Here is a 27,047-nt window from a genome sequence, read left to right as displayed (position 1 = left end):
AAAACTCTTCTTATCTGAGGCCTGCGCTAGACCTGTCTCTAATCGCAACAGCCTTGGTATGTTGGCTACTCCATGCCATGGCCATTATGGCCAAGATGAGGTTAGCATCTGGAATGTCTGCAAGCCGCTTTGAGGTTATTTACTACAATCAAGTGGTACATAAATGTTATGAAATAAACAAATAAATACCATCATTTGGTGGAAAGCTTCCATGTTGACATACCACCAGCTTTTGTAAGGGGTACCCAGCAATGGTGTTAAAAGTTTCAACACAACATCAACACAGTAGTGAGCGCTCTCTCTCTCTCTCTCATGCTCTCTCTCTCTCTCTCTCTCTCACACACACACACACACAATGGCCGCCAGGCACCAGCCACTGCATGGCAAGCATCATATACAAGCTAGAAAGTTACATGAGAGAATATTAAAATAACTGTTATGCCCAAGGGAGCAGGAGTGGGTAGCAGCGCCCTCAATACCACCAGCTAAACATTGTGATATATCAACGTATCACAATGTCTGAAATAAAGATGGAACTGTGTAGAGGTGAGCGTCCCCCAAGGGATGAAAAAAAGAGTACTGTTGATATATAACTGGCGTAGAAAGCTGGGTTGAGCAATCGCTTGCTTCTAGAAGTAATTTCTCTCTAAAGATTTATAGGCCACAAGTGCAGGTCAGGCAGGCAATGAATGAAGCATGCCGCTGGCTAGCTTAACTCCAGAAGGAATAGCTGAGGAATATCTATGCCACCAACCCAGGCTAGAGTCCCAATTCCACTTCTGCAGTTTTGTCATGTTTCAGTATGGCTTTTACGCACCTGCCTCAGCTTTTGGGGATGGAGGGTGGCCATGCTTCAGGCCCATCTAATTGAGACACAGTACTTCTTAAGTACCTGCTCCAAAGGCTTCCAGGACTCAGTGCGCCATGGCAAAGGTCAGCATTTCTAGGCCATGTTGTCACTCCCGGCAGGGGTCTTAAGCTTTGATTTAACTGTCATGTTTGGCTTGGATGCATTTTACTGACCTCATAAACAAGTCCCTGATATGGTCATTGAGGCAATCAAAATTCAGGACAGCTGTCCCTGCTTTCCGATGGACTCCCGATAAGAAACGGAGGGGTTACTTGTAAGACAACAAGTCCCTCCTGTCTGAAATCTAGCCCTTGTAGTTCAGCTTCACAAAGAGCCAGAAAGTTCTGCCGGTGTATAAATTACTCCCTGAACTCCAAGCCTGTAAAACAATCTCATAGCTGCTTGTCATTCACCCTCCCAAGAGTCGGGCAATGACTGGAGACGGCTGGATCAGGTGTCAGGTCCCCAGAGCCCAAAGGATGGATCCTGACAATCAGCTTATTACACTAAAAGGTTCTTAAACACACTGTTTCCAAGGGGGTTTCCTCTGCTTGGATAACTTTAAACGCTCAGCTTCACAGGGCCTTAATTATTCAGACAAAATTACAGCTCTGTATCAAGTGCAGCTCCTTTGTTTGTGTAAAAAAACCTCCTCTCCGTTTTCTGAACACACTAGCCTTTAGCACTCTCCACAAAGCGACGGAAAGGACAATGAGAGCTTCTGGTATGGAACGGAGCTGGTAAGAACATTCAAAATAATAATTTGATCTGCCAACCAGATCTGCAGAATGTGCTTGTGTCTGCTCAGGTCCCATTGAAATTAACCATGTTTTGGTTTCATTGTTTTTATTCACCGGTCCCTAAGGTCCCAAGGCAGGTTACATTAAAACGCAGTAGTAAAAACTTTAGTTCGTAAAAGAAGAGCTGGAGGACCATTGGCTCTCCAGATGCTGCTGGACTCTCACCTTCCCCATCACCCCTAGCCAGCATGGCCAATGATCAGGAATGATGGGAACCCACCATCCCTGATGCAGAGATGAAAGAGAGTTTCTCGGAATACAACCTGCTTCACCCATGACACTACATAGCGGTGAACACACATTTGCCACCAGGGTGTAGAGAGGGCAAGAAGCGGAGACCCAATCCTGCCTCTTTGGCAGGTGCAACTGCTGTGCTTTTGCAAAGACCTGCTTGTCATTGTGAAGGGATGCCCCTTGCCTAGATTGAGGCATCTGTGCGCTACCATACTGTCTGCTTTTTTCTTTCAGCTGTATCTGTTGTTTTATTGAATTCTAATGTTGCTCCCCGCTCTGGGATTGTGTCAAAAATGAAGAGCAGGTTATGAATGATGTAAATAAACAAACTGCATTTTAATTAGAAACAGCAATGTATTGACATGTGAAAGGCAAAAAAGAAGTGTGCCCATGTAAAAATGTTAAAGGGCCCTTAAAAAATATACAATTGACCCACGAAGTGATCCAAGAACTAAGCAATGTCTTTCTTATCACAATACATAGCAAGGTTAGCGACTATTTTCCAGCTTGAGGGCCATGTTAGTGGGTGGGCAATCTTCTGGGGGCCGCATGCCAGGGATAGGCAGGGCCAGGGGCAAAAAGTAGGTAGGAATAACAGATGTGACACCACTGCACAGCAGGATACATTCCAGCAAGACAAAAACCAGAGTTTCTCTCTCTTACTTCCATTCGCACACATTATATTATCCACTCAGGCAAGAAAGAGGCATAATCACAGTTCAAGGAACTTGAGGAGGTGGCAGCACAGGACCAGTGAGTGTTGTGGGCCACAAAAAGGGGATATGGCCTTGGAAAAGTCCCAAGGGCCACGTAGTGAGGCCTGGAGGGCCACATTTGCCCTTGAAGCCTGAGGTTCCCCATTCCTGCACTGTAATGTTTACCACTTGCAAGAATACAGAACCTCCTATCTTAAATCAGAAAGGCAATACCAGAACCAAATTCCTTTTCTATTTTAAAATTCCCCTTTCCACCAGCCAGCAAACAAAAGATCTTGAGCAGCGCCACACATGCTTTCCGTTCCAAGAGAAGGCTGTCACTAGAATGTGGTGTTTAAAAATACTTCTAAGAATTTGGAAGATGGGCTGCCAATTGTTCTGTTACACCACTTTACAGCAATGCAAATAAGGTGTTTTATCTACCAGACTGGAAAAGCCAGAGGCAGCCAGATGGAGCACTGGCTACATCACAGCCTTGTGAGAATAGGCTATAGAAATTGGCAAGCCTTGACTAAAGCAGCCCACTGACCCATATGATTCAGGGCAGAGGGACTTTGATTTAATACCTAGCAAATCCATACTGAAGTCACCTTGCAGAAAGGTCTCTTTTGTATTTTCTCATTGCAAAATGTGCTGACAGCAACTGAGCTCTTAGACTGTGCATTGAAGTTCTTCTCCAAGTAAGCAACGGGTGAGTAAAGTACATTAACTACCTAGGCAGCTAAATCAGACAAGTTTATTCACCACTTAGTAATGCCCAACAGAAGATGGAAGCAAGTGGCCAATTTTCATTTTCTACCTCTTTTTAAAAACACTGCACAGTGAAAAAAAAGCCACCAGAATTTTCTATCTACAGAGAAGCAGTAAATACACATTCTCACTGTGTCTTGTCTTCATGCTGTCTAAAGTGCTAAGCTAGGCTTCTTTTAGAAAGCCCAAGTGTTCGAAAACAGAATCCACACCTGGTACCAATTCAAATGTGCAGTAATAGCACATGATACAGTCCTTCCTGGACTATACTATTCCAGAATACAGTAGGACAGCTGCATGATGAAATGCTCCAACATGTTAAAAAAAGAAAAGAAAAAAGGATTCCCTGCACATGGGAAATTAAGTCAGATCTTCCACCTTCCCAGAAAAGTGCTAAAGCAGCACACACTGTTGTGACCCTTACATTTACTCAGGTACCACCTGAACTGCCCTTACCCGTCCATCTTTGATAGTTTGGTTGATGAAAACTGCCAAATACATGATGCACAGGCACCCACAAAGAGCTTATCACACAGAATGGCCGTCGTACAGTTTAGCTTTCCAGTGGCCTTCCTCACCTAGCAGTTGGAACACATGGATCAGGTTATTTGCTCCAAAGTCATGGACTCTCCAGGTGGTGCCTCAATATCTCCAGGCAACATGGTTCGATGTCTTAATTGATTCATTCTATCAGGCTTTATCGTTTGCTTAAAAGTCAGTCTGGGAGTCGGCATTCCCATTGGATGATTCACAGGTGACAACCTACAGATTATCTCTGTCCTGCAGCAAGAGCTCTCTCCTTATACGCGCCACACCATCTGGCCAGTAGGATTTTTATTTTTTTTTAATATATATTTATTGAGATTTTTAAACATAAGTGCAAAGATAAAGAACAATATAACATATATCATAACGTATTTTCTTAACTTCTTTGGACTCCCTCACATCTCCCGCTCCCACTTGCATCATTGTCAATTCTTGCCCGCAATTTATCATCTTGTTTACATTCTTGTGTCCCATTCATTTAAATATAGTCTATTAATTCTCCAAAGGGTATATAATTTTTCCTCAACTTACTTGTCATCTTGATTCCATCTAATTTAGTGGTGCTCAATTATTTATGATCTAGCATCCTTTCTTAACATTCAACCAAATTACAATGTTTTTTTTAAATAAATCTTAAATTTCTTCCAATCTTCTTCAACCCTCTCCTCTCCCAGGTCTCGGATTCTGCCAGTCATCTCGGCTAGTTCCATGTAGTCTATCAGTTGCATCTGCCACTCTTCCAGTGTGGGTAGATCTTGAGTTTTCCAATGCTTGGCGATGAGTATCCTTGCTGCCGTTGTTGCATACATAAAGAATGTTCGGTCCTTCTTTAACACCTTCTGGCCGACAATACCCAGAAGGAAGGCCTCTGGTTTCTTGGTGAAGGTATACTTAAATACCTTTTTCAGCTCATTATATATCATTTCCCAGAAGGCCTTCACCCTAGGGCAAGTCCACCAGAGGTGAAAGAATGTTCCTTCATTTTCTTTACATTTCCAACATTTATTATCAGACAAATGGTATATTTTGGCAAGTTTAACAGGGGTCATGTACCATCTGTATATCATTTTCATTACATTTTCCTTCAAAGCATTACATGCAGTGAAGTTCAACCCAGTGGTCCACAACCTTTCCCAGTCCTCAAACATAATGTTGTGCCCAATGTCCTGTGCCCACTTTATCATAGCCGATTTAACCATTTCGTCTTGTGTGTTCCATTTCAACAGCAAGTTATACATTCTTGAAAGTACCTTAGCCTTAGGTTCTAACAGCTCTGTTTCCAACTTCGATTTCTCCACCTGGAACCCTAACTTTTTGTCATTTTTTAAGACTTCTTTAATCTGAGCGTAATGTAACCAGTCTCGCACTTTATCCTTCATTTTCTCCAAACTCTGCAATTTCCAATTGTCTCCATCTTTTTCTAGTATTTCCCAATATTTTGGCCATTTGGTCTCCATACTGGGTCTTTTTCGGGCCTTAGCTTCCAGAGGTGAAAGCCACCTTGGAGTTTTGTTTTCCAATAAGTCTTTGTATTTTGTCCAGACATTAAACACTGCTTTCCTGACAATATGGTTCATCTGGCCAGTAGGATTATCCACCGTGTGACTTCTGTTTCAGCGTAGACGTGTGCATGCACACGAAAGCTCATACTAATAACTAACTTAGTTGGTCTCTAAGGTGCTACTGGAAGGAATTTTTTTATTTTGTTAGCGCACAATAAGGCTGCAATGTAAGCAAAAGAGCATATTTCGCTTCAGGACAGCAGGCAATATAGCGATGAAAAGCTAGAGAGAAACAGGAGGTGAGACAAATAAAAACCCTTCACAAAACCAACTTCCACATGTGGAAGTTGTGGGGAGAGGCTGTATCTCGGTGGTGTGGCTTCTGTCCAGCATGCAGAAGGTCCCAGGTTCACTTCCCAGGAACAGGAAGTACAGCTGGGAATGTCCAACAGAAATCCTGGAGAACTGATGCCTGCACATGTCAAGTCTTCTGACTGCATTCAGTGGGGCTTACTCCAAAGAAAGTGGGGTTTGGATCACAGTTACCAGAGTTACCTTCCATTGTCTCAACCTAACCTGCCCTCGGAAAAGGCTGCCGTGTGGGTAAAACTGAGATAACTATATAGGATTGAAAGTGGTTTGCCATAAAGGGCAGGTTGATAGAAACCTATACAGTGGTACCTTGGGTTAAGTACTTAATTTGTTCCGGAGGTCCGTTCTTAACCTGAAACTGTTCTTAACCTGAAGCACCACTTTAGCTAATGGGGCCTCCTGCTGCTGCTGCTGCTGCCGCACCGCCGGAGCACGATTTCTGTTCTCATCCTGAAGCAAAGTTCTTAACCTGAGGTACTATTTCTGGGTTAGCGGAGTCTGTAACCTGAAGTGTATGTAACCTGAAACGTATGTAACCCAAGGTACCACTGTATTAGCTAAATAAAATGGAAGGTTCCTCTGCTCTTCTCTAGTAGTTAAAAAGGGTGGAGTGCTAATCCACGTTAATGATTATGAGAACACACCAGGTAAATCAGACCTGGAACAAAAGTCATAGCTTAATTAAGCACTTTAAGAACATTCCCATAATCATGCAATGAGACTGTGGAAAAGCTGCACCATTCTTTATAACGTATAACACACACCCCACGCAAACTAGAAGGTACAGTAGGATTAGGCAATCTGTGTTCAATTATTTTTAGAACTCGCCCTACAGCAAAGAATGATGACTCTAATTAATGTTATTAGCTGTGAGACTAGAACCAGATAGTTATGCTTGGTTAATTTTGTTAAAATTAAGCAGTGCCATTTTATAGATTTTTCCTCAGGTGAGATAACCCATAGCATTTGGGATTTTTTATAATGCCTCATAATAAGCAGCTTCTCTTGTATTCATCTTCAAGTTCTGCAATGCCTTGCGGAGGGTGGGAGGAGCAACCATGCAAGCAAGCCCACGACTTTGATGGATTACCAGCTGTGAAGTGAAAATAGCTTTGGAAATTTAAAGGTGGGGCAATCTGGCATAATAGTCTACTAACCACCACAAGCGATACAATTGATAGCATAAACTCAAGAACCATTTCATGGTGGGGAGGACTGTTTAAGGCATTACAAGCATTTCACTTAAGGTTTTCAGGATAAAATAATCCAGGGCAGGGCAGATCCACGGGGGGGGGGGGGGAGGGGGGGAGGGGCAGCAAAATACAAGAGCTGCAAGGTAACACCTGAAGAGCAATTTGGTACAAATAATAGGAGCATCTATTCAGATTCTGCAAACTGCTAAGTTCTTAATACTTGAGATATATACCTAAACAGGAGATTCCTCTCAACACAGCATGGGAGCACAGAACAATGAAGCCACATTTGGTTCTTGTTTTCTGCTCCAGTCCCCTCCCAGTTAGGGTTAGATATTAACTCTGCAAAGAATTGGGAAGAAGAAGAAGAAGCAGCAGCAGCAGCAGCAGCAGCAGCAGCAGCAGCGGAGGAGTTTGGATTTGATATCCCGCTTTATCACTACCCAAAGGAGTCTCAAAGCGGCTAACATTCTCCTTTCCCTTCCTCCCCCACAACAAACACTCTGTGAGGTGAGTGGGGCTGAGAGACTTCAGAGAAGTGTGACTGGCCCAAGGTCACCCAGCAGCTGCATGTGGAGGAGCGGAGACGCGAACCCGGTTCACCAGATTAGGAGTCTACCGCTCTTAACCACTACACCACACTGGCTCTCTTAGTCTTCATGTTTGTCTTTCACACTGTTCCTTTTCCATGTCATTCACTGCATTTATAACCTGCCCTTCAACGTAAGGTCCCATTGCAAAAACACAAATTCTAGAGGGGCAGTTGCTGTTTTAGTCTGCTACAACAAAGAAACAAAAATTCATTTTAGCACTTCAATGCGCTACAGCACAATCCTAATCATGTGGTTCAGAAATAAGTCATACTGAATTAAATGAGGCTTCGCACAGGTAATGTCTGGATTACTAGACATGATAGAGGGGACAAATTTGAAGACATATCAGTGTTGAAAGTGAATCATGCTTAATGCTCCTTACTTCCTAAAAAGTATATTGGACAAAAGTAGAATGTGATTAGGAAGACAACTAAGGCTGCAAGGCTAACCTTACTGATCTGGGAGTAAGCCCCACTGAATTCAACTTGTTTCTAAGCATACATGGTTAGGATTGCTCTGTAAAGCAGTATTATACACGTTTACCTGGAAGTCATTCATACTGAACTCAATGGGGTTTACTTCTGAAGAGGCACGCATAGGACACAGGATAAAGCTGTCCAATTTCAGCTACCCAACAGAGGAAAATTCAAGATATAACAGCAATTTAAATTTTAGCTTAAAGGCATGAAAGGTTGAGTCCTGGACTCCAAAGTCTGGTGGTCTCATTTACAATCAGAAACAAAGGAAACAGAAATTATATATAGGATTGAGCATTATTAAGCACAACACGCCAGTGCTGACTCTGGTTCTTACCCCTGAGAGGCCAAAGCATGCTTTACTTGGACTTAATACATTTGTGGAGATCATCATCATTGAACCCATGTATCCCAAAGTCCTATGGCACTTTAAATGAGAATATGAAACATGAATAAAAATGTATCAGGTTAGCATTTTCTAAGGATAGTGTCATAAGGAAATCATAGCCTGTGCTCCTCATTACAGCATTTCCAACTTCTCCGATGTACTTGTTGATCAGGAAACTGATTTCCCTTGTTTGCTTCTCACGAAAACTCTTTGTGGAGCAGAGGCCCAAAGACAGTTGGCTCCATTGCCAAGTAGTAGTGGTTGAGCCACTAAGTAATAGGGACCATAAATGTAAAGTTCTTGCCAAAAGAATCTCACCAAGGTGTTTAACAACAGGAAGCATTCAGGTATTTCAAGATCTATTGCTTTGCACAACAGATGCCTGAAGACCGCTGGGGGGGGGGGGACATCAGTGCATGATACACTGCAATTGAAGTGGACAAGTCCTGGAAGAATCTATAGTAGGTAACAATTCTGCATCGTCAAGAGTGGCGACAAAGCTGACCCAGGAGGTCTTTAGCATCTCCAGCTCCTACATACTTATATTGATTATGTTACATAATTTATAGCACATTTAAAACCTCAATTGAGATTTCAAGGTAGTTAAACTATATAGGGGGAAGAGCGATCTACCATCTCTGCCTTCAGTTTGTTTACAAGGAACAAAACCTCAAATGAACCCTTCCCATACCTAGCTACATCACAGCATCCTCTTCTGTAGCAATTTAAAACAATATGCCAACTACCCTAGGAGACATTTCAGCACATAATAAACAGAGACAAGAAAAATTACTTATGTCAAAGCAAAGTCAACCTTCCCCAGGCAAAGCATCAAAGTATTTAGATAACTAAAGAAAATGAAAGCCTGTGATTTCATCAGGTCCCATTTACAAAAAATCCAAAGATGCTGTAGTTAACAGGACTATTAAATTGCAGTTCTTAATCCAAGTCAATAGGCTTGCCTCAGGTTTGGTTACACAAGCAATAAATTCCAGTAGCTTGTGGGCAAACCCCTGTTCTTCCACATTTTCACCTGCTGTGGGTTTGCTTTCGGTTATGGGAAACTGCAAAATCTACTGCACAAAGTGATGAAGGTGCTGTCAAGGTGTCAGAACACCACTCACTCAAACTTTCATCATGTAAACAGACCTGTAGGAAGAGAACAAGGAAGGAGTGGATCGGAGGGTTCAAAATCAGTCCACGATCGTACAGAAGTTCTGTTTTATTCCAGAAGCAACTATAGCTGTCCTGAGAGACATGATGCATCTGGCACAAGATGCCAGACAGTATTTTACAAGAGCAAAGGCTCTAATTAGTTATCTCCTGAAGTCCAGTCCTGTTCTTGGGATGCTGAAATTAATAGACCACCACCTACAGTGTGTGAGGCTATGAATAATTACAGCCACGCCCAGAAAGTGCCTCTCTCAGGTTTCAGAAGGTTGATTCGTCACACCTGATGTCTGCACACTGCAGAAGGCCCATGATACTCCTGTTCTGACCCTTGCTAGTCAAAATGGCAGACCAATAACCAGTAAGATCAGCCCAAGTGGCACAGTCCAGAAAAAAATGCTCAAGGACACCATGGTAGCTGGTACCTCTTCTCAATCCACCCACCCCTATTTTAGTATTACAGTGCTAAGCCAGGAGTAGTGGAAAACATCTTGGTGAGATGAGCAGTATCTCAGGATCTTCAGAACTAAGCTATGTATTACAATTAATGTTATTGACAGTCATGTATCTATTTCCAAGCATGACATTGTACACAAGTGTGTAGCAGGCGTGTGGTGACAGATGATGTGGTCTACTAGTCAAAGACCTGCAGTCGAACCAATGAGATCAAGTTTCAAATCTCCACTCAGCCATGAAACCCACGGGGTGACTATGGGCCAGTTTTTCAGCCTAAGCTACCTTGCAGGGTTATTCAGAAGGTGATGTGGGAAAGGAGAGAAGTATACACACTGCCTTGAGCTTCTTGGAAAGAAATGCGGAAGAAAAATGTAATCTAGTTCATTCTGGAATCAGCTATATGCTCCTTGCCACATATAACTAATTCAAATCCAAGGATATATTTTAATCCAAAATTAATGAAGGACCCTTAAATTACTAGTGTTAACTTGCAAGCCAAATCTGCTTTAGCTGAAGAGGACTTGCTTGTTGTTGGCAGTCGTCTGTCTCAAGAGACAATGGAGTGAACCTCTGGTGGTGAGGTCAAACTGCTGGTGAATCACAGCATCTGCTGCGGCTACAGAGGCCAATAACTCGTTACTGCTCCTAAATGAACTGAAATTGTAAGATCTCTGCAGCCACTATAGAATTACACATGCAAAGACAACAGTTATTAAAAGAGTTTGAAAGCTACCAGTACCCATGCAATTGTTCCCTACAGTAAAATCCAGATGTTTGATTCAGCCAGGTCTTCAGGTACTCCAACACCTACCTTAACAATATTTCTACATTATAAATACAAATTAATTTTACAAATCCTGGCCATCACTTTATCACACTCCTAAGAAACATAATTTTGTGATAACCCTGAAAATCCTCTTGTCAGACATCCAACCCACCCAAAAGAATAGTTCAAGGTTAAAGATGGGTGTGTAAACATGACCTAGGAGAGCATTTGCAGAGTGCTTTCGTAAGAAATTATCCTGGTTCCAATCACATTTCTTGCTGTTCTGTCATATCAAATTGTATCCTCATACCAATCAATCCCTCTTGGATTATTGCAGCCTGCAAAGATTTTCGCAACATGAGACGTCTGCATTTTCTTTGTAGGATTAAAACTGAAACAACACTAGGTTTGGATTAGGCCTGGGGTGACATTCTGCATCCTGATTTTATCTATGGAAATTCTTCGTAAGAAGTTAAAAATAGGAGGAAAAGAGCATAGTTGTTTTTTTTTGCCATGGTTACCAGTAATTTGATCAGTACAATTCACATACATCATACCAAATTGTTTAATGAATTATAGTAATGTACATTCTGCATCACTTTGCCTTCTGAAGTACTGCCATCCTATGCTGCAATCCTGTGCTGCATTTCATCAACATCGTAGCATGCATAAAGAACCTGAGAAGATTAATGTTTGTGATTATCTTTTGTGTGATCACGGGGCGAAAGCTAAAGGCAGAGACAGAGAGAAACACTGAAGCGAAGGAGCTGCCTGCTACGCAGAACGGGAAATGGTTCCTGCAATTATGATTCATGCTGCGGAGCCGAACATGTTAAGAGATAATGGAGAAGCAGAGGAAAGGCTGACACATTTCTGGTGAGAAGAGCTGCTACCTACAGATCCTTTGCAGAGAAATACAAGCTCAGGAAGCAGCCGTCTCAGGCTTGGCATCAAAACAAGTGCTGTGGGGTGCCTTTGCAGCTTTTACAGGAAAGAAGCTGCTGCACAAATATGAAAATCACATGTAAAAGAGAATTTCAGGGCTCCCAAAGAGCCACAGTCATTCAGAACATATGCAGCTGTGGGGTCTAAGGGCTTGGTAGGAAAGATGATCCTCAGACGGGGATTTGGTGGTGGTGTTTTTTTGGAAAATCCAGGCGAGTGAAAGCCAGCAAGGGGCTATGAAGAATATACCAGTTTTTACCCAGAACCAACCGCTCCAGGTAAACTGTGCAAACTCTGTTAAGGAAAACTGGTGTTCTTTACAGCCATTGGACGAGCACCTAAGAAAATGGATACTCTCAGGTGACTGCGGGCTAGTCAGGCATTTGGGAGAAATGGTGCTTCAGGGGGGCATTCATTGCCTGGGGGGGGGGGTACAAGGTCGAAACACCAGAAGCCTGCGAGACCTCCGGGCTCCAAGGCAGCCAGTTAGCCTTCATTTCAAGGCATGTCCCCCAGCCAGCCTGCCACCTTCGCACGGATGCCCCTGGGCTTCAGAAGCCTCCCCAGAACAGACGCCGCCGCTGGTGCAGCATCCCTTTCCAAACAGGCAGCGGGATTATAATAATAATAACAGGATCCAGCTCGTTTAACTGCTGCCTTGCAAAGGGGGATGCAAGGCTGCATCGAGCAAGGCACTGGGGCGAGGAGGGCAGAGGAAAGGCAGATACGGAGCGGGGCGCGGCTGCACGGGTGGAGGGGCAGCTGGCGTCCGGCGGGCCGCTCGGGGCAGCCTTCGGGGTCCGGGCGGGCGCCAAGGAGCTGCCCAGGCGCAGAGGAAAAAAGGGGGGGGTGAGCGGCTCCCTCTGTCCTTACCGTGGATGCCGGTCTGGTGAGTCATGGCTCCGGATCAGGTCCGCTGCAACAGATCCCACCCTGGCCGCTTGTCTCCCGGGCAGGAAACGGCTCCGACTCCAGCACCGCCCGCTTCCGGGTTGCTGCCGACTGGAGCAGGAGGGGCTTGAGCGGGGTCCGCCCGGAGGGAGGGCCGCTCTTCGGCGGAGGGAGCGCGGAGGGGGCAGCGGGCGGGGCGTCGAGGAAAGAGGGGCGGGGGCGTCCCTGGTAGGCTGGCGGGGAGCGGGAGGGGGTCAAGGCCTGCCTGAGTGTCAGCCCCTCCGGGAAAACGGAATACTGTATATATAGAGAGAGTGTGCAGTTTGCTTGAAGGCATTGCTGTGGAAATTACCTAGCACAAACTAGGCATTGTCTCATCTATTGCATTTATTAGAGCCCACCTTCCCAGTACCTCCCAGTACACGCTTCTCCTCCTCCACATCCCCTGCCTCATTTAGTCCCATAACAACCCAGTGAGGTGGGTTAGGCTGAGAGATTGTGACTGGACCAAGGTCACCCAGCGAACTTCATGGCTGAGTGGGGATTTGAACCCAGGTCTCCCAGGTCCTAGTCCAAACCGCTACCCCACATTAGTATTATTACTAATGCTAATAATAATCTGGCAGAGATAGAAACAGCGCCACTAAGGGGGGAAAAACTTATGCCAGCCCTAAGGCTGAGGAGAACCAGAGAACTAAAGAACTCCCAGTGTATTAAAAAGCTCAAGAGATCTCTCACTTAGCTGACACATATGATGCACAGTTTCTTTAAAGCCACAAAGACCATCTATGGGCCAATAAAGCATGACATATGCCCCCTATGCTCAACAGACGGTAAGGTAAAGGGACCCCTGACCATTAGGTCCAGTCGTGACCGACTCTGGGGTTGCGGCGCTCCTCTCGCTTTATTGGCCAAGGGGGCCGGCGTACAGCTTCCGGGTCATGTGGCCAGCATGTCTAAGCTGCTTCTGACGAACCAGAGCAGCGCACGGAAACGCCGTTTACCTTCCCGCCGGAGCGGTACCTATTTATCTACTTGCACTTTGACGTGCTTTTGAACTGCTAGGTTGGCAGGAGCAGGGACCGAGCAACGGGAGCTCACCCCGTCGCGGGGATTTGAACCACCGACCTTCTGATCGACAAGTCCTAGGCTCTGTGGTTTAACCCACAGCGCCACCCGTGTCACACCCAACAGACGGTACCACACTTCAAAAAAATAAAGAAGCTATTGCATTGCATTGGAAATAACATTATCACTTCTGTGAATTGGCCATATTTCCACTGTTATTTGTAGCACAGTACTGCTTATAATGCCGTATTTCTTTTATAAACTGCTTTCTGGTCATTGACCGTATTAAAGATATTATTATTATAACATTATCAGCATCTCCTTAACTGCAACTCCCCCGTAGCTGCAGAGGTTCTCACACAAATCCTGGAAAAACAAATTAGAGATGAGCTTGCAGTATTTCCAAATCTGGGGAAACTATCCCAAATATCTTTGCTTACAAAAAGCTTGGCCTATCGCTCAACATCCAAAAAACCAAAGTACCGTACCAAAAAGCACAAAACAAACCCCTCTGCAGCGCCACAAATCCAACTCAATAGTGTAACATTGGAAAGTGTTGATCACTTCTCCTACCTGGACAGTTATCTTTCCACAAGGGTCAGCATTGATGCCAAAATCCAGCATTGCCTGAGCTCTGCGCATGCAGCTTTTTCCAACTGAAGTGCAGAGTGTACGAGGACAGGACATTCGCAGGGAAACCAAAATGCTTGTCTACGAAGCTATTGTACTACTAACCTTACTGTATGCTTGCAAAACATGGACCACTTATAAACGCCGTCTCCAGCTCCTTGAAAGATTCCATCAATGGTGCCTCTGAAAAAAATTACATATCACTTGGGAAGACAGGTGAACTAATGCCAGTATACTGCAAGAAGCAAAGATCACCAGTGTCGAAGCAATGATTCTTCAACATCAACTTCGTTGGACTGGTCATGTTGTTTGGATACCTGATTATCGTCTTCCAAAGCAACTACTCTATTCCAAACTTAAAAATTGAAAGCTTAATGCTGGTGGTCAACAAAAGAGATTTAGAGTTTGGATTTGATATCCCGCTTTATCACTACCCTAAGGAGTCTCAAAGCAGCTAACAATCTCCTTTCCCTTCCTCCCCCACAACAAACACTCTGTGAGGTGAGTGAGGCTGAGAGACTTCAAAGAAGTGTGACTGGCCCAAGGTCACCCAGCAGCTGCATGTGGAGGAGCTGGACGGGAACCCAGTTCTCCAGATAAGAGTCCACTGCTCTTAACCACTACACCACACTGGTTCAAGGCAAGTCTTTAAATATGTAGCATAAACACCAACAACTGGGAAACAATGGGAGCCTGCAAGTGCTCCCATTGGAGAACAGCCTTTACCAATCAAATCAGTACATTAAACACCATATTACTCAGAGGTGGGGGAGATATAAAGTAAAGGTAAAGGGACCCCTGACCATTACATCCAGTCGTGACCGACTCTGGGGTTGCGGTGCTCATCTTGCTTTATTGGCCGAGGGACCCGGCGTACAGCTTCCGGGTCATGTGGCCAGCATGACTAAGCCGCTTCTCGTGAACCAGAGCAGCACACGGAAATGCCATTTACCTTCCCGCCGGAGTGGTACCTATTTATCTACTTGCACTTTGACGTGCTTTCAAACTGCTAGGTTGACAGGAGCAGGGACCGAGCAACAGGAGCTCACCCCATCGCTGGGATTTGAACCGCTGACCTTCTGATTGGCAAGTCCTAGGCTCTGTGGTTTAACCCACAGCGCCACCCGCATCCATGTACTGTCACACTAATATAAAGTCTGAATCCTATTTTGTCAAGTGCCCGAGAGAGAAGAAACCCTCAACCTGTCTACCAATATAGATGAGGGCACCTGGTAGGCCTCACTCACCATACAGAGAGCAAACCCAACACACCTGGCCACACAAAACAGCAGGCATCATGCAGGGGCACGTGTTGCCATTCTCATGCAATGCGTGCTGGCATGGCCACTCCTGTATTACAGCATTTGTTTGAGCAATAGCAGGCAGGTGCTGGGCAGATCAATGAGCAAGTGGCGGCAAGGGCTCAAAATACAGGGCAGTTTGTGTGTACCCTGCACCCTGTAACCAAGCCTGCTCTCTTGTGGATGACACTCCCCATGGCCTGTGCTGAAGTATGATCCATCGGCAAGGCTGCTTGGCTTCTGTATGTGGGGGAATGAAAGGGGGCTTCTCATTGGCAGGAAATGACATGCTCTCTCTCCATCTTCTTTTCTTTTCTGTTTGCTTAAAAGGAGATACCGGTAGTTCATGGAGCATTGGATTGGATATGACCCAGATTGGGTACAAGCCAACTAAAGACCACTACCCTACAGAGGAATATGCTGCAGTTTCATCTGCAATGCACAGGGATTGCACAGCAGACGCATTGGGGTTCCTCCACAGGTACATGTGAAAAGTCTTCTCTAGGGGTAGGGAGATGCGTTGGAATAGAAGCGGGAGAGCTTTGTTATCTGGGGAGTTTGCCTGATGCTCGCAATTGCCCCTTTAACGCCACAGCTTTGCACCTCACAACAGGCTTTGCCTGTATCTATTGGCTGTGGGTCCTGGAAGACCTGCTCCCTGCCTTGTCAGCCTTTTCCCATCTGGCTCGGGAGGGTGAGGCCTGGTTGATGGATTCCAACTACAAAAGCTAAGGCTGCCCATCGGACTCTTGGGTTGGAGTATTGTTTGGGGGGGGGGGTTGTTAATTTGTTGTTGTTGATACAGGCAGAGCCAATTTTGCATGTGTCCAATTGGCGTGCGACCGCTGATGTGCAGGTCCTTTTGAACCCGGAAAAGGGCAGGGTATAATGGGGTATAATGGGGGCAAGGCAGGGTTATGTGTTCTCCACCAACGCACATGGGGTAAGGTACAGAACCCCACACAAAATATTCACTGCCTGTAATAATTATTGTATCCTTTTTTTAGCTCTTGATGTGCTTTATGTAGGAATTTTGTCTTGTGCTTTTTGATGTATTTTGTTTGTTGTTTATGACTACTTTTGTACTTATGTAAATCTTTTCATGTTGTAAGCCACTTTGAACATGGTTTTATCTATTGAAAGGTGGCATTTTATTATTATTTTAGTTATTTCTTCCTCCACCTTTTAGGGCAAGGTCTCAGAGGATGCTTTACCACTTTAGCATGTGCAATTTCAGATGTCGCGTTAGTATCTTTGTCAAATATATTTTCATAAACTTGCTTTTAAAGGCTGCCTTTACTTCAGGCTATAAATTTACATCCTCTCTTCCAGTGGTTGTATCTCTAGGATTCTCTTATTGCTGTTGTTGGAAATAACAATTCTTTTCTGATACTGATAACTATTCTCTCGAGCACCAGTGGAACATATTGCCCCTAGTACCACATTCATACCAGCTGAACAACATTACTGAAAGGGGTGGCAAAGCATACTAGGAAGTTGTGTTTATTGTAAGCAACACATTATACTAATTAGATACAGACTATAAGAATAAATATATGATAAATAAATATTGATATATTTTATTTAATTAAAAAAGAGTGCACTGATTATTCTGTGCCATTGCTAGGCAAACCAAACAAGGACACTAAATCCAATCATTAGTAGTTCAAAGTTTTCCCTTGGATTTCATGATATCTTTTGCTGGACACTGAACAACTCAAGAGAATTTGAGTCTGCTTTGGGGTCTTGCTGCCATCTGGTGGACTGAGAGCACTTTGCAGCTCCTGTAATTTCAACAACCAGGTGCCAATAGGAAGTGTGCAGTTTTAACCTGAGACTTGAATGGAGTCTCGATTGGATTGAATGGAATGGATTGGGGAAAATAAAGCAGCCTTCTTTGAGATGCTGAACTGCTGTTTGCTCTTTTATAGAATAAAATCACCATCTGTATTTATTATTCTAACCATTATGGTCATTGTAACACAGCATCAAGGTAGTAAAGCCATGCAGTGCTGGAGAGGGGAGTATGTAAAATATAGCAAACACAGCGCATGGTTCACATTGCATGGCCCAGCCTAAGCTTTCACGATGAGCATCTTGTCTAAAGTGGTGCCTGATTAAATCAGGAAACTTTTGTCATTAGTTTACAGCATGGGTAGGCAAACTGCCTCCTGGATCCGGCCCAACTGCCTTCTAAATCCATCCCGCAGATGGTTCGGGATCAGCATGTTTTTACATGAGTAGAATGTGTGCTTTTATTTAAAATGCATCTCTGGGTTATTTGTAGGAATTCATTCATTTCTCCCCCAAAAATATAGTCTGGCCCCCCACAAGGTCTGAGGGACAGTGGACTGGCCCCCTGCTGAAAGTTTGCTGGCCCCTGGTTTACAGGCTGTTGGAATAAGTAAACATTGCTTTGCAGCCCTAATTCATAGTGCTAAAAGACAGTTGGCTCTACCTACCTCCACAAGGTCAGTTTCCTTATCAAGAGATAAGGATGCTTTCAGATATGTGTTTACTTACAAATACAGAGGAGGGTGGACTCGTAAAGCAGGCAGTGCAACCTCTAATCCTGCGTCAGATTCTGCCAAAGGAATAGATAGCTGAAACCCCCGAAAGGCTGAGCTCCAGCTCCAGGAGTTAGCCTAGTCCCCTTTTAAGTCCTCTAAGCTAGTGGGCACCCCACAACATGTACCAATACCTTGAGTACTTTAAGTGTGTGAAAGACACTTGGGTCCATCCTGAACCTTCCATTCTTCAGCTTCATTAGCTGACCCCTGGTTTTAGTGAAAGCAGAGAAGGAGAGAAATGTCTCTTTCTGCACATCATGCATAATTTGGTATCATTCGTTCTTTGCCTTTTTGTTCTAAATATGCACCAGCTATGTGTGAATGCAAAGAAACACACACTGTCTGGCTGAAGACAGCGGCCTCCCCAAGGCTGGAGATAGATAGATAGATAGATAGATAGATAGATAGATAGATAGATAGATAGATAGATATTGTTGAGTGCAACCCCAGTCTCCAAGCAATGAGTGATGCCAGGGCTTCCTGTTCTTACTCAGGGCTCAGTTATGTTGGAGTGAAGGTACTATACAGTGGTACCTCGGGTTAAATAATTCATTCCGGAGGTCCAATCTTAACCTGAAAGTGTTCTTAACCTGAGGTACTGCTTTAGCTAATGGGGCCTCCTGCTGCTGCCACACCTCTGCCGCGTGATTGCTGTTCTCATCCTGAAGCAAAGTTCTTAACCCGAGGTACTATTTCTGGGTTAGCAGAGTCTGTAACCTGAAGTGCATGTAACTGAAGCGTCTGTAACCCGAGGTACCACTGTATATGGTTTTTATGTAAAACCTGAGCTCATAGCATTAACACTCCCCAAAGTCCAGCAGAGAGCAAGCATGTCTGTCTCTTGGACATCACAACTTTTGGATGTGTCTTTAAAAAGCTCAATGATTTCCGTGGTTTCCTAAAAGAAAGCTAAACAATTTTGAGGTGTCCTGCTTTTTACTTTTTGAAATATGGCAACCCTATCCTAGGATGATGTGGCATCCAGCCAGGTGAGGTGAGAAAAAGCCCACCCATTTGTCTCTATGGCAATTTCTTTGGACATGTAAATTGCAGTGCTTTAATGGCCAGCTGAAGCCATTAACTTAAAGGAACTGGTTTGGCTGGTTTCTTGTTGTAGATTCTACCCCACATACAGAGAATCACATGGAAGGGACCCAGGGTATCATCCAGGCTGACACCCCAAACTCATAACAATGTATATATAGTGATTAACAACAGTTAAGTTCTTTATTCAGTTCACAATAACTTTGTATTAGTGCAATGTATTTTTATCTTTTTTTTCTACTTAAATACACTTGGTTTCATCTCTACTCACACTGGCAACTTGCTCCCAATATTCCCCTTAACTGCAAATTTATGGGCATTATTTCTTATAATGAACAGCCAGGAAAGAGTGAGAAAGCTACACTGATCACGTTTAGCACATTTACTCACACTGTTATAACGCAGACACTGACTGGCAACACAAACATTGCCAGCCTCACTTCTTCAGCATCATTACCTGCCAGACTGATTAGCCCCTAAGTTGTGAACTAATTTGTGTTACTGTGAAGCTAAGGTTAAGATATGTCTAGACCTGCAACAAACCCAGATACCAGTTTCATCCTCATATCCACTCAGACAACTCTATTACAGCACTGAATAGCAATCACTGTCAGGGTGCCCATGAATCTCTAATGTGACATATGCTGCAGGTCAATCACAAAGTTAAAACATCAATCTTTATTTTTCAAATATAAATGGTCACACATCCAACATAAAAAACAGCAATGTTGAGGGCCAAATGAAATTTGATGAGGACCATCCAAAACCGGATACAGTGGTACCTCGGGTTAAGTACTTAATTTGTTCCGGAGGTCCGTTCTTAACCTGAAACTGTTCTTAACCTGAAGCACCACTTTAGCTAATGGGGCCTCCTGCTGCTGCCACGCCGCTGGAGCACAATTTCTGTTCTCATCCTGAAGCAAAGTTCTTAACCTGAAGCATTATTTCTGGGTTAGCGGAGTCTGTAACCTGAAGCGTAGGTAACCTGAAGTGTATGTAACCAGAGGTACCACTGTATGTGCTTATTTCTTTCCAGAAACTCACCCTGGAATAGTTTGGATTTGGGATGTGGTACTATGGGAGGGGCCTTAAATCCTACCATTGCAAGCCAGTTCCCAGATGCATATCACAATCCCCTCTGAGCTGTTATTGCTCATGGGGTGCAAATCATATGAGCAGAAGACGAGTGTCCTGTTGTTAATAGTGACTATGAGGAGGTCATCTGTACAGGCATAGGTGTAGCCATGGGGGGCAGCTGCCCCCCTAGATCCACAAATATTATTGAAAAGCATTAAAGTACTCAATTATTTGAGGCTCTGCTACCCCCCACCCCCCACAGCAGAAGCCAGCCCCCCTGTAATGTCCTCTTCATAGGGTATTTTGATTTCCCAACTTTGATTTCCTAAAAGAAGCTCAACAACTTTGGCTGCCCCACCCCTCAACAAAAATCCTGGCTATGCCCATGTGTACATGGAGAAATAATTAAAGTTGCTTCGCTGGTGACATGGCCCTGGTCCCAGCTGGCCTCCCCATGGCTTTTAGAAAATGGAAAAGATGTTGGGGAGCCAGTCAAGATCTCTCACGTCATGTTATGCAGGACCACCAGTTTGGCCTCAGGAACCAATGAGAGAGCATGAATCTTCCGAGATCCACTTCAAAGTCATCACACTTCCCAGCACTGGGGGAAAAAAAAATTAATGGAGATTTTCGGTGTGAAATTGATTGATCAGCATTTTTGATTCTATTAATGTAGGACCCAGTCAATCAAGACCATGGTGTTAAATTGGTATAGCAAAGCTAGGAAGATTATATTATTGCAGTTACAGATAGGTAGCCGTGTTGGTCTGCCATAGTCAAAACAAAATAAAAAAATTCCTTCCAGTAGCACCTTAAAGACCAACTAAGTTAGTTCTTGGTATGAGTTTCGTGTGCATGCACACTTCTTCAGATGTATCTGAAGAAGTGTGCATGCACACGAAAGCTCATACCAAGAACTAACTTAGTTGGTCTTTAAGGTGCTACTGGAAGGAATTTTTTTATTTTGTTTATATTATTGCAGTTACTATTGTAAATGGCCACTGTGCTTACCTTGCAAAAAACTGAGGTGTGGATAGACAATTCAGCAAGCCTCATAGACTTACTCCCAGATCTTTATTTTCTCTATATCCATGCTGAGATCTGCCACCTGAGGATAGCACTGTATTTACCTGATTGTCAAGGCTGGAGTCAGTTGCAGGTCAGCACAAAGAAACAGAGTCAGTTGTCAGTGAAGTTAACTATTCAAGGAAACAGCAGGCAACTCAGCAACACTCCCCATTTGTTCTTGCACCTATAGAGTTGCTAGGATTGAAGGTCTCTGTCTACCATGACTTCTAAGAGTCTTCGTCTACCAGATGTTTCCCAAGTAGTCTCAAGCTGTGTCTGAGCACCTGTAGTCTAGGTTCTGCCCTCATTATCCTGTGTGTTCTTGGAGACCAGTAGGAAAGGGAGCTGGTCACAGCCAGAGAGGGAGACTCCCAGGATACTTCAGCAGCCTCTTGACCCCACCTCCTCCTTCAGTCTTGGAGTCTGGTTCCTCTTGCTGACTAAACCCTGTTGTCCCTCCAGCACCTCCTCCCAATCTTCTCCCTCTCATTGTCCCTCCACCAATCCCCAGGCTCTGAGTCTGGGGTTTCCCTGGAGGATTCCGTGGCTGGCCCTTCCAGCCATTTCTCAGCTCCCAGCCAGTCCCTGGTGAGCCAGTGTGGTGTAGTGATTAAGAGCGGTAATCTCGTAATTTGGGGAACCAGGTTTGTGTCTCTGCTCCTCCACATGCAGCTGCTGGGTGACCTTGGGCTAGTCACACTTCTCTGAAGTCTCTCAGCCCCACTCACCTCACAGAGTGTTTGTTGTGGGGGAGGAAGGGAAAGGAGAATGTTAGCCGCTTTGAGACTCCTTCGGGTGGTGATAAAGCAAGATATCAAATCCAAACTCTTCTTCTTCTTCCCGGACACTGATTGAGGTAAGCTCTATTCTAGTCTATGAAAACCTTTGCCACAAGAAATGTTTTCATTTCTAATGTGTGACAAGACACTCCTGTTTTGATGGCAATAGTCCAAAATGTCTTCTCTCTCATGATACATTTTGAGTGTTTATTTGCATTGCTTCAAAACCTATCAGTTTGAAGCATGTGAAAAGCGATTCATTCACAACAAAACAAAGACAGTGTGTGCATAGCTGCTTAAGTAGCTGAAGTAATCATGTGATAATGAACTGCTAAGATTCTGTGATGTTGACTTGGAGCAGCTGGCTGGAGAGAGGCTCTTGTTCCAGGAAGGTTATGGCAGCTTTTATTTTCATAAAGGGTGTAATCAGAAAGCAAAATTTACACAAACCAGAATGCTCATCTGCGTTGCTAATGACCCACCTCTGCTTTCAGTTCCACATGATCAAACCTTCATAGCAAGAGGTGGGAGAATCTCAGGGGCAATCTAACCCATTGAAATACAAAAGAAAGCAAAGTAATTCCTATGTGCTGTTAGCAGAAAAATCAACTTTTCCACAGCATCTCAATCCTCTGCAGAAATTCAGTGAGGTTTATTGACTCACACGTGCATAGGGTTGCGGTCTTGGTTTATTTTCCCCTGTTTATTTTTACTCGCTTTGTTGCCACTTTTGAGGCATGGTGTACTGGTGGTCAGTTTCACTTCCCAATTCTCTCTCTTCATAGTTATTTGGGGTTTGGAACATCTAGTACTGTCTGTCCCTGTTGGTTCTACAGAAGCAGAGACATACAGACAGTGACGGAGCTTCATGCTCCAGGGGGCGGGGGCAGAGAGCAGGCAGTGGTGGGGCTGGCGCATGTCCTGGGTGCGTGGTGCACTGCCCGGGGGGGGGGGACACAGCCGCAATGTCACCCCACCAGGATTGCGCTGCTGGGGGCGGTGCGCTCCCCCAGCACTCCTCTTCCTCCACCATGTGCATACAGACTCAGAAAGATTGCGTAATGGATTGGACCAGGCAGTAATTTAAGGATTGTGGAAGCTTTAGAATTGCACCGTTGTTGTTTTTTCATCTTGGCATTTGCGCACACATGAAGGAGGGGGAGTTTGTCCAGGTCCTTTCACTCTACTTGCTGTGCTATCTCATTTAGGGATTAGATGGTGCTGCAGAATATATTGAGAACAAAGTAAAAGTTTATGATCCAGTCCTCAAATGGTAGGATGGAAGAACTCAGATTCCTCCTCTCAGGATGAGTATTAGGGAAATAGGGGTGGTATGTGTGGGAGATTAGCAGCCAAACCTGACAAATGCGTATTATTGCTAGTTAGCATGTGAAAGGGCTAAGTCCACAGAACTGTACTGCTGACAGGCAGACACTCTGTGTGATGTCATTTCCCCTCTGTTCCTTCTTTCCCCCCTTCCTTTCTTTGACCAACCATGAGGGCAGGTGTACCCCGTGCATGCTCCAGATTTAGGTATGTGCCTGAAACTGGTTATACTGTGAATGTAAGTATTTTCCCTGCATAGTTTTTACAGCTGCCATTGCTGTGAACCAATGCATGATTTTAAAGTAAGTAAACCTTATTTGAAACTTACTTCCCAAGTTGTTTCCTGATTCTTTGTGAAGCAGGGTGAGAAAGGGAGAGCCACTTTACTTCATAGCTGGGCTTGCTTAAAACAATATTTTACAATCTATTTCCTGTGCTTTTAATTTTTGCTGTCCACGGTGGGATTTTAAAACTCTATTTAGCCCACATATGTGGGAGCCTGGAGGGATAAATTGCAATTACCTACCTATTAAAACCCATCCCACAGTATGTGTGTGAGCGAAAGGTGTGGTGGGGAAGGAGAGGAGGAATAGTTCTGTTACACTAGCAGGGGTCCTTGCGCTGGCTTCTGTTGGTGCAAATACATGGTTGACTCCAACTCATGGTCTTTAGAAGAGGCTCAGCTGTCATGATTAAAATACAACTAGGAGGGTGATCTTTATTTACTGCTGTAGCAGGATTCCCCCCTCCCACCGCCACAATGAAGAGAGAAGACCCCCATCTAACAAAGGAACATACCGGTACTTTATACAGTGCTTTAAATTTAAAATACATGAAACTACACTTCCATTGGTTACATCACAATACAGTGGGAAGATCTTCCAATTAAATCCACTCTCTGTGTTACCAGCATGTTTAGCTGTACACTGTTATTTCATCTGCAAGCGCCTCTTCCAAAGATAAGAGGACTGTGAGCGATTCAGAACATTTCTCTCATGTTCCCTTAATGCCTTGAAAACCAAGGCTCCCTAAGAACACAGCTTCAGGGTTTTAGAATGGGAAGGGAAGGGTTTTTCTTTTTATAAGGGCAACCCTAAGCAGAAGCAGTAGGGCCAACTTATTTAACCGTGCAAGTTATTGTTTGTCAGAGGCCTTTTTGTTTCATATATGCATAGTTAATGCTTTTAAAACACGTCTCAAATTCTATGCTATCATTTCATTATTAGTAAAGCTGTGTTTTTGAAGTTTTTGGCTTTCCGCAGGAGATTTAGCCTGGGAAAAGTCTGAGCTAACCACATTCCAGAGGTGGGAGGTGTGTAAGAGTTTGAGAGTGGTTTTAGCTTACAGGAAGGGTGAAGGGTGAAGAAAGGTGATGCAGGCAATCTGAATTCTTCTCTGCTTTAAGAAAAGTTCCTATGCATGTGGAGAGACCAGTTTGGCTGTTTCTTAGTAAAGACTCAGGTTATCGAGCCTGGGCTTCCACAGCCACCACCCACCATGAACCACCATTCGCAGAATTGGCAACAACAGCTGCAGATGTGTTCTATCTTCATGAATATTCTCTTGCTAATTATGTTGTTTTAAATGTGCATTTTATATTTGACTTCCTTTAGTCATGTTTTCTTTTGCAACGTTAAAGTATCCCCCCCCCCCCCCCCGTTAACTTTGCTGCATTTAATGTGCATTCTGTACTTTACCTCTTTTCACAGAATCATAGATTTGCAGAGTTGGAAAAGACTCTGAGAGTCATCTAGTCCGACCCTCTACAATGCAGGAATCTCAGCTAGATCATACATGACAGATGGCTACATCTATTCTTCAGACTGCATCAATTTAATGTTTTGCTTTGAAATCTTTTAGATAATATTTTAGTATCCTGTTAATTATATTGCTTTGGATGTACTTTATAGTTGACTTTCTTCTGTAATATTTTATTTTGGATTGCTTTGTGACATGTTTTGTGCCATGTTTTAATGTGGGTAGTAAAATTTATTTATTTTTAAAAATGAAGCAGTATAGAAATGAAATAAAAATAATAAAAATATCAAGATGATCAAAACCTGGATCTTGGCAGGGAAGAATGCTGTTTTCTCAAGCCTATTGGCATTATGGATTCTGGGCGGGGGGGGGGGGCGGGGAACACTTTTGTTCACCAGGAAATGTGCATATATAAAGTCTCCCGTCAATGACAATTCAGAACCAATTCACAAGAAGAAATTCTGAGAATATTGCACAGTAGACATTTCAAAAGTCAAAACTTGACCTCATTGCTTTGATCTCATGCCTGCCTTGTTTCTCCTATCTTTAGAAGACTCCCTAGCCAGGATCCTCTTTTTTGTGTGTGTATTTTTCCTTTTCTTGGTGTGTGGTTAGTTTTGTTGTAGGGCAATTCCTTCATTCCAATTTCTGTTCCACTTTCCAGGTTTTCTCTTCACAACAGAAATAACATCCTAAGCTGTATAACATTTTATAAGATGATAAAGCTTTGAACTTGCATTTTTGGTCTAACCTGGTTGTTTATCCTGATATCCTTGCAATCCCCTTGCAGAGAAATATCATTCTGAGCATTAAACACCAATCCTGGTCCACACTTTGAATATTGTGTACAGTTCCAGTTGCCTCATATCCAGAAGAATGTTGTAGAGCTTCAAAACGCTCAAGAAAGGTCACCCACAGTGATCAATAGCATGGAGCAACTCTCCAGCACGGAAAGGTTACAACTTTCTGAGCTTCTCAGTTTACAGAAAAGGCAAGTAAAAGGAGACATGATAAGAGATGTACAAAATGATGCAGAAAGCAGATAAAGTGTTTCTTCCTTTCACATAAGCATTTGTGGACGTCCACAATGTTGGAATATTCGGTGCAGGCAAAAGAAAACACCGCACATAGTTAAAACTATGGAATCCGCTCCCAAAGGAGGCACTAGTGGCTTCAAGAGAGGATGGGACAAGTTCAGGGAGCATAAGTCTATCAGTGGGTACCAGCTCTGTCAGCTATGTCCTGCCTCACCTCTGAAAGCAAGCTGCTGGGTATCACTTTTGTTTCTGGGCTTCCCACAGGGCATGCGGTTTGGCCACTGTAAGAACAGGATGCTGGACTGGGTGGGCCACTGCCCTGATCTGTTTTTTTTTTTTAATTAAAGCAGTGGTTCCCAACCATTTTTTGGCCATGCCCCACCTAAGCATCTCTAAAATCCTGACCCCCCCCCAATATAATTCTTATTCAAAAAGTGAACTCCTATTCAGGTGGAGGAAGCCTAAACTTGGTCTAATTCATTCTCGAATTGCCCCCGTTAAAAATCCAACTGCCCCCCAGTGTGTGTGGGGTGCCCCATGTTGGAAGCCACCTGCCTAACAGCATAGCTCTGGGAGACAGAGAAAAGGAGGGAGAAAATAAAAACAAGGAAGTAGAAAGCAAGGAAGGTGCGTGGCGCCTGGTGACGCCCGGCGGAGCAACGCCGCGCTGACTGGCTGCCGCGTGCTGGTGAGTCACGAGCGCGACGCCCATTGGCTGCGGGAACGGCTCCCTGGAACTGG

General features: G+C 44.1%; 1 protein-coding gene and 1 long non-coding RNA gene across 4 annotated transcripts in view; one reads left to right on the top strand and one right to left on the bottom strand.

Annotated features, from left to right (window-relative positions):
• The window catches only part of TWF2 (twinfilin actin binding protein 2), a 64,929-nt gene extending 52,142 nt beyond the window's left edge, over positions 1-12,787 (bottom strand). For 2 of the 3 annotated variants that reach the window (XM_081847409.1, XM_081847410.1), the window contains exon 1: positions 12,631-12,787. In XM_081847409.1, coding sequence (XP_081703535.1) covers positions 12,631-12,655 — 25 coding nt within the window. In that variant the 5' untranslated portion in view covers positions 12,656-12,787. The remainder of the gene's footprint in view (positions 1-12,630) is intronic. The other variant, XM_081847411.1, reaches the window with a different exon arrangement.
• Positions 11,460-17,867, top strand: LOC309333783. The gene is made up of 3 exons (XR_014152687.1): positions 11,460-12,042; positions 15,991-16,128; positions 17,791-17,867. It is a non-coding gene; the product is annotated as an uncharacterized lncRNA (long non-coding RNA).
• Positions 17,868-27,047: the final 9,180 nt, after the last annotated feature.

This window comes from Podarcis erhardii (genome assembly GCF_964252035.2).
Source record: "Podarcis erhardii genome assembly, chromosome: 2".
NCBI classification, from domain to species: domain Eukaryota; kingdom Metazoa; phylum Chordata; class Lepidosauria; order Squamata; family Lacertidae; genus Podarcis; species Podarcis erhardii.
Note: the sequence above shows the minus strand (reverse complement) of the source record. Positions and strands in the feature narration are given on the sequence as shown.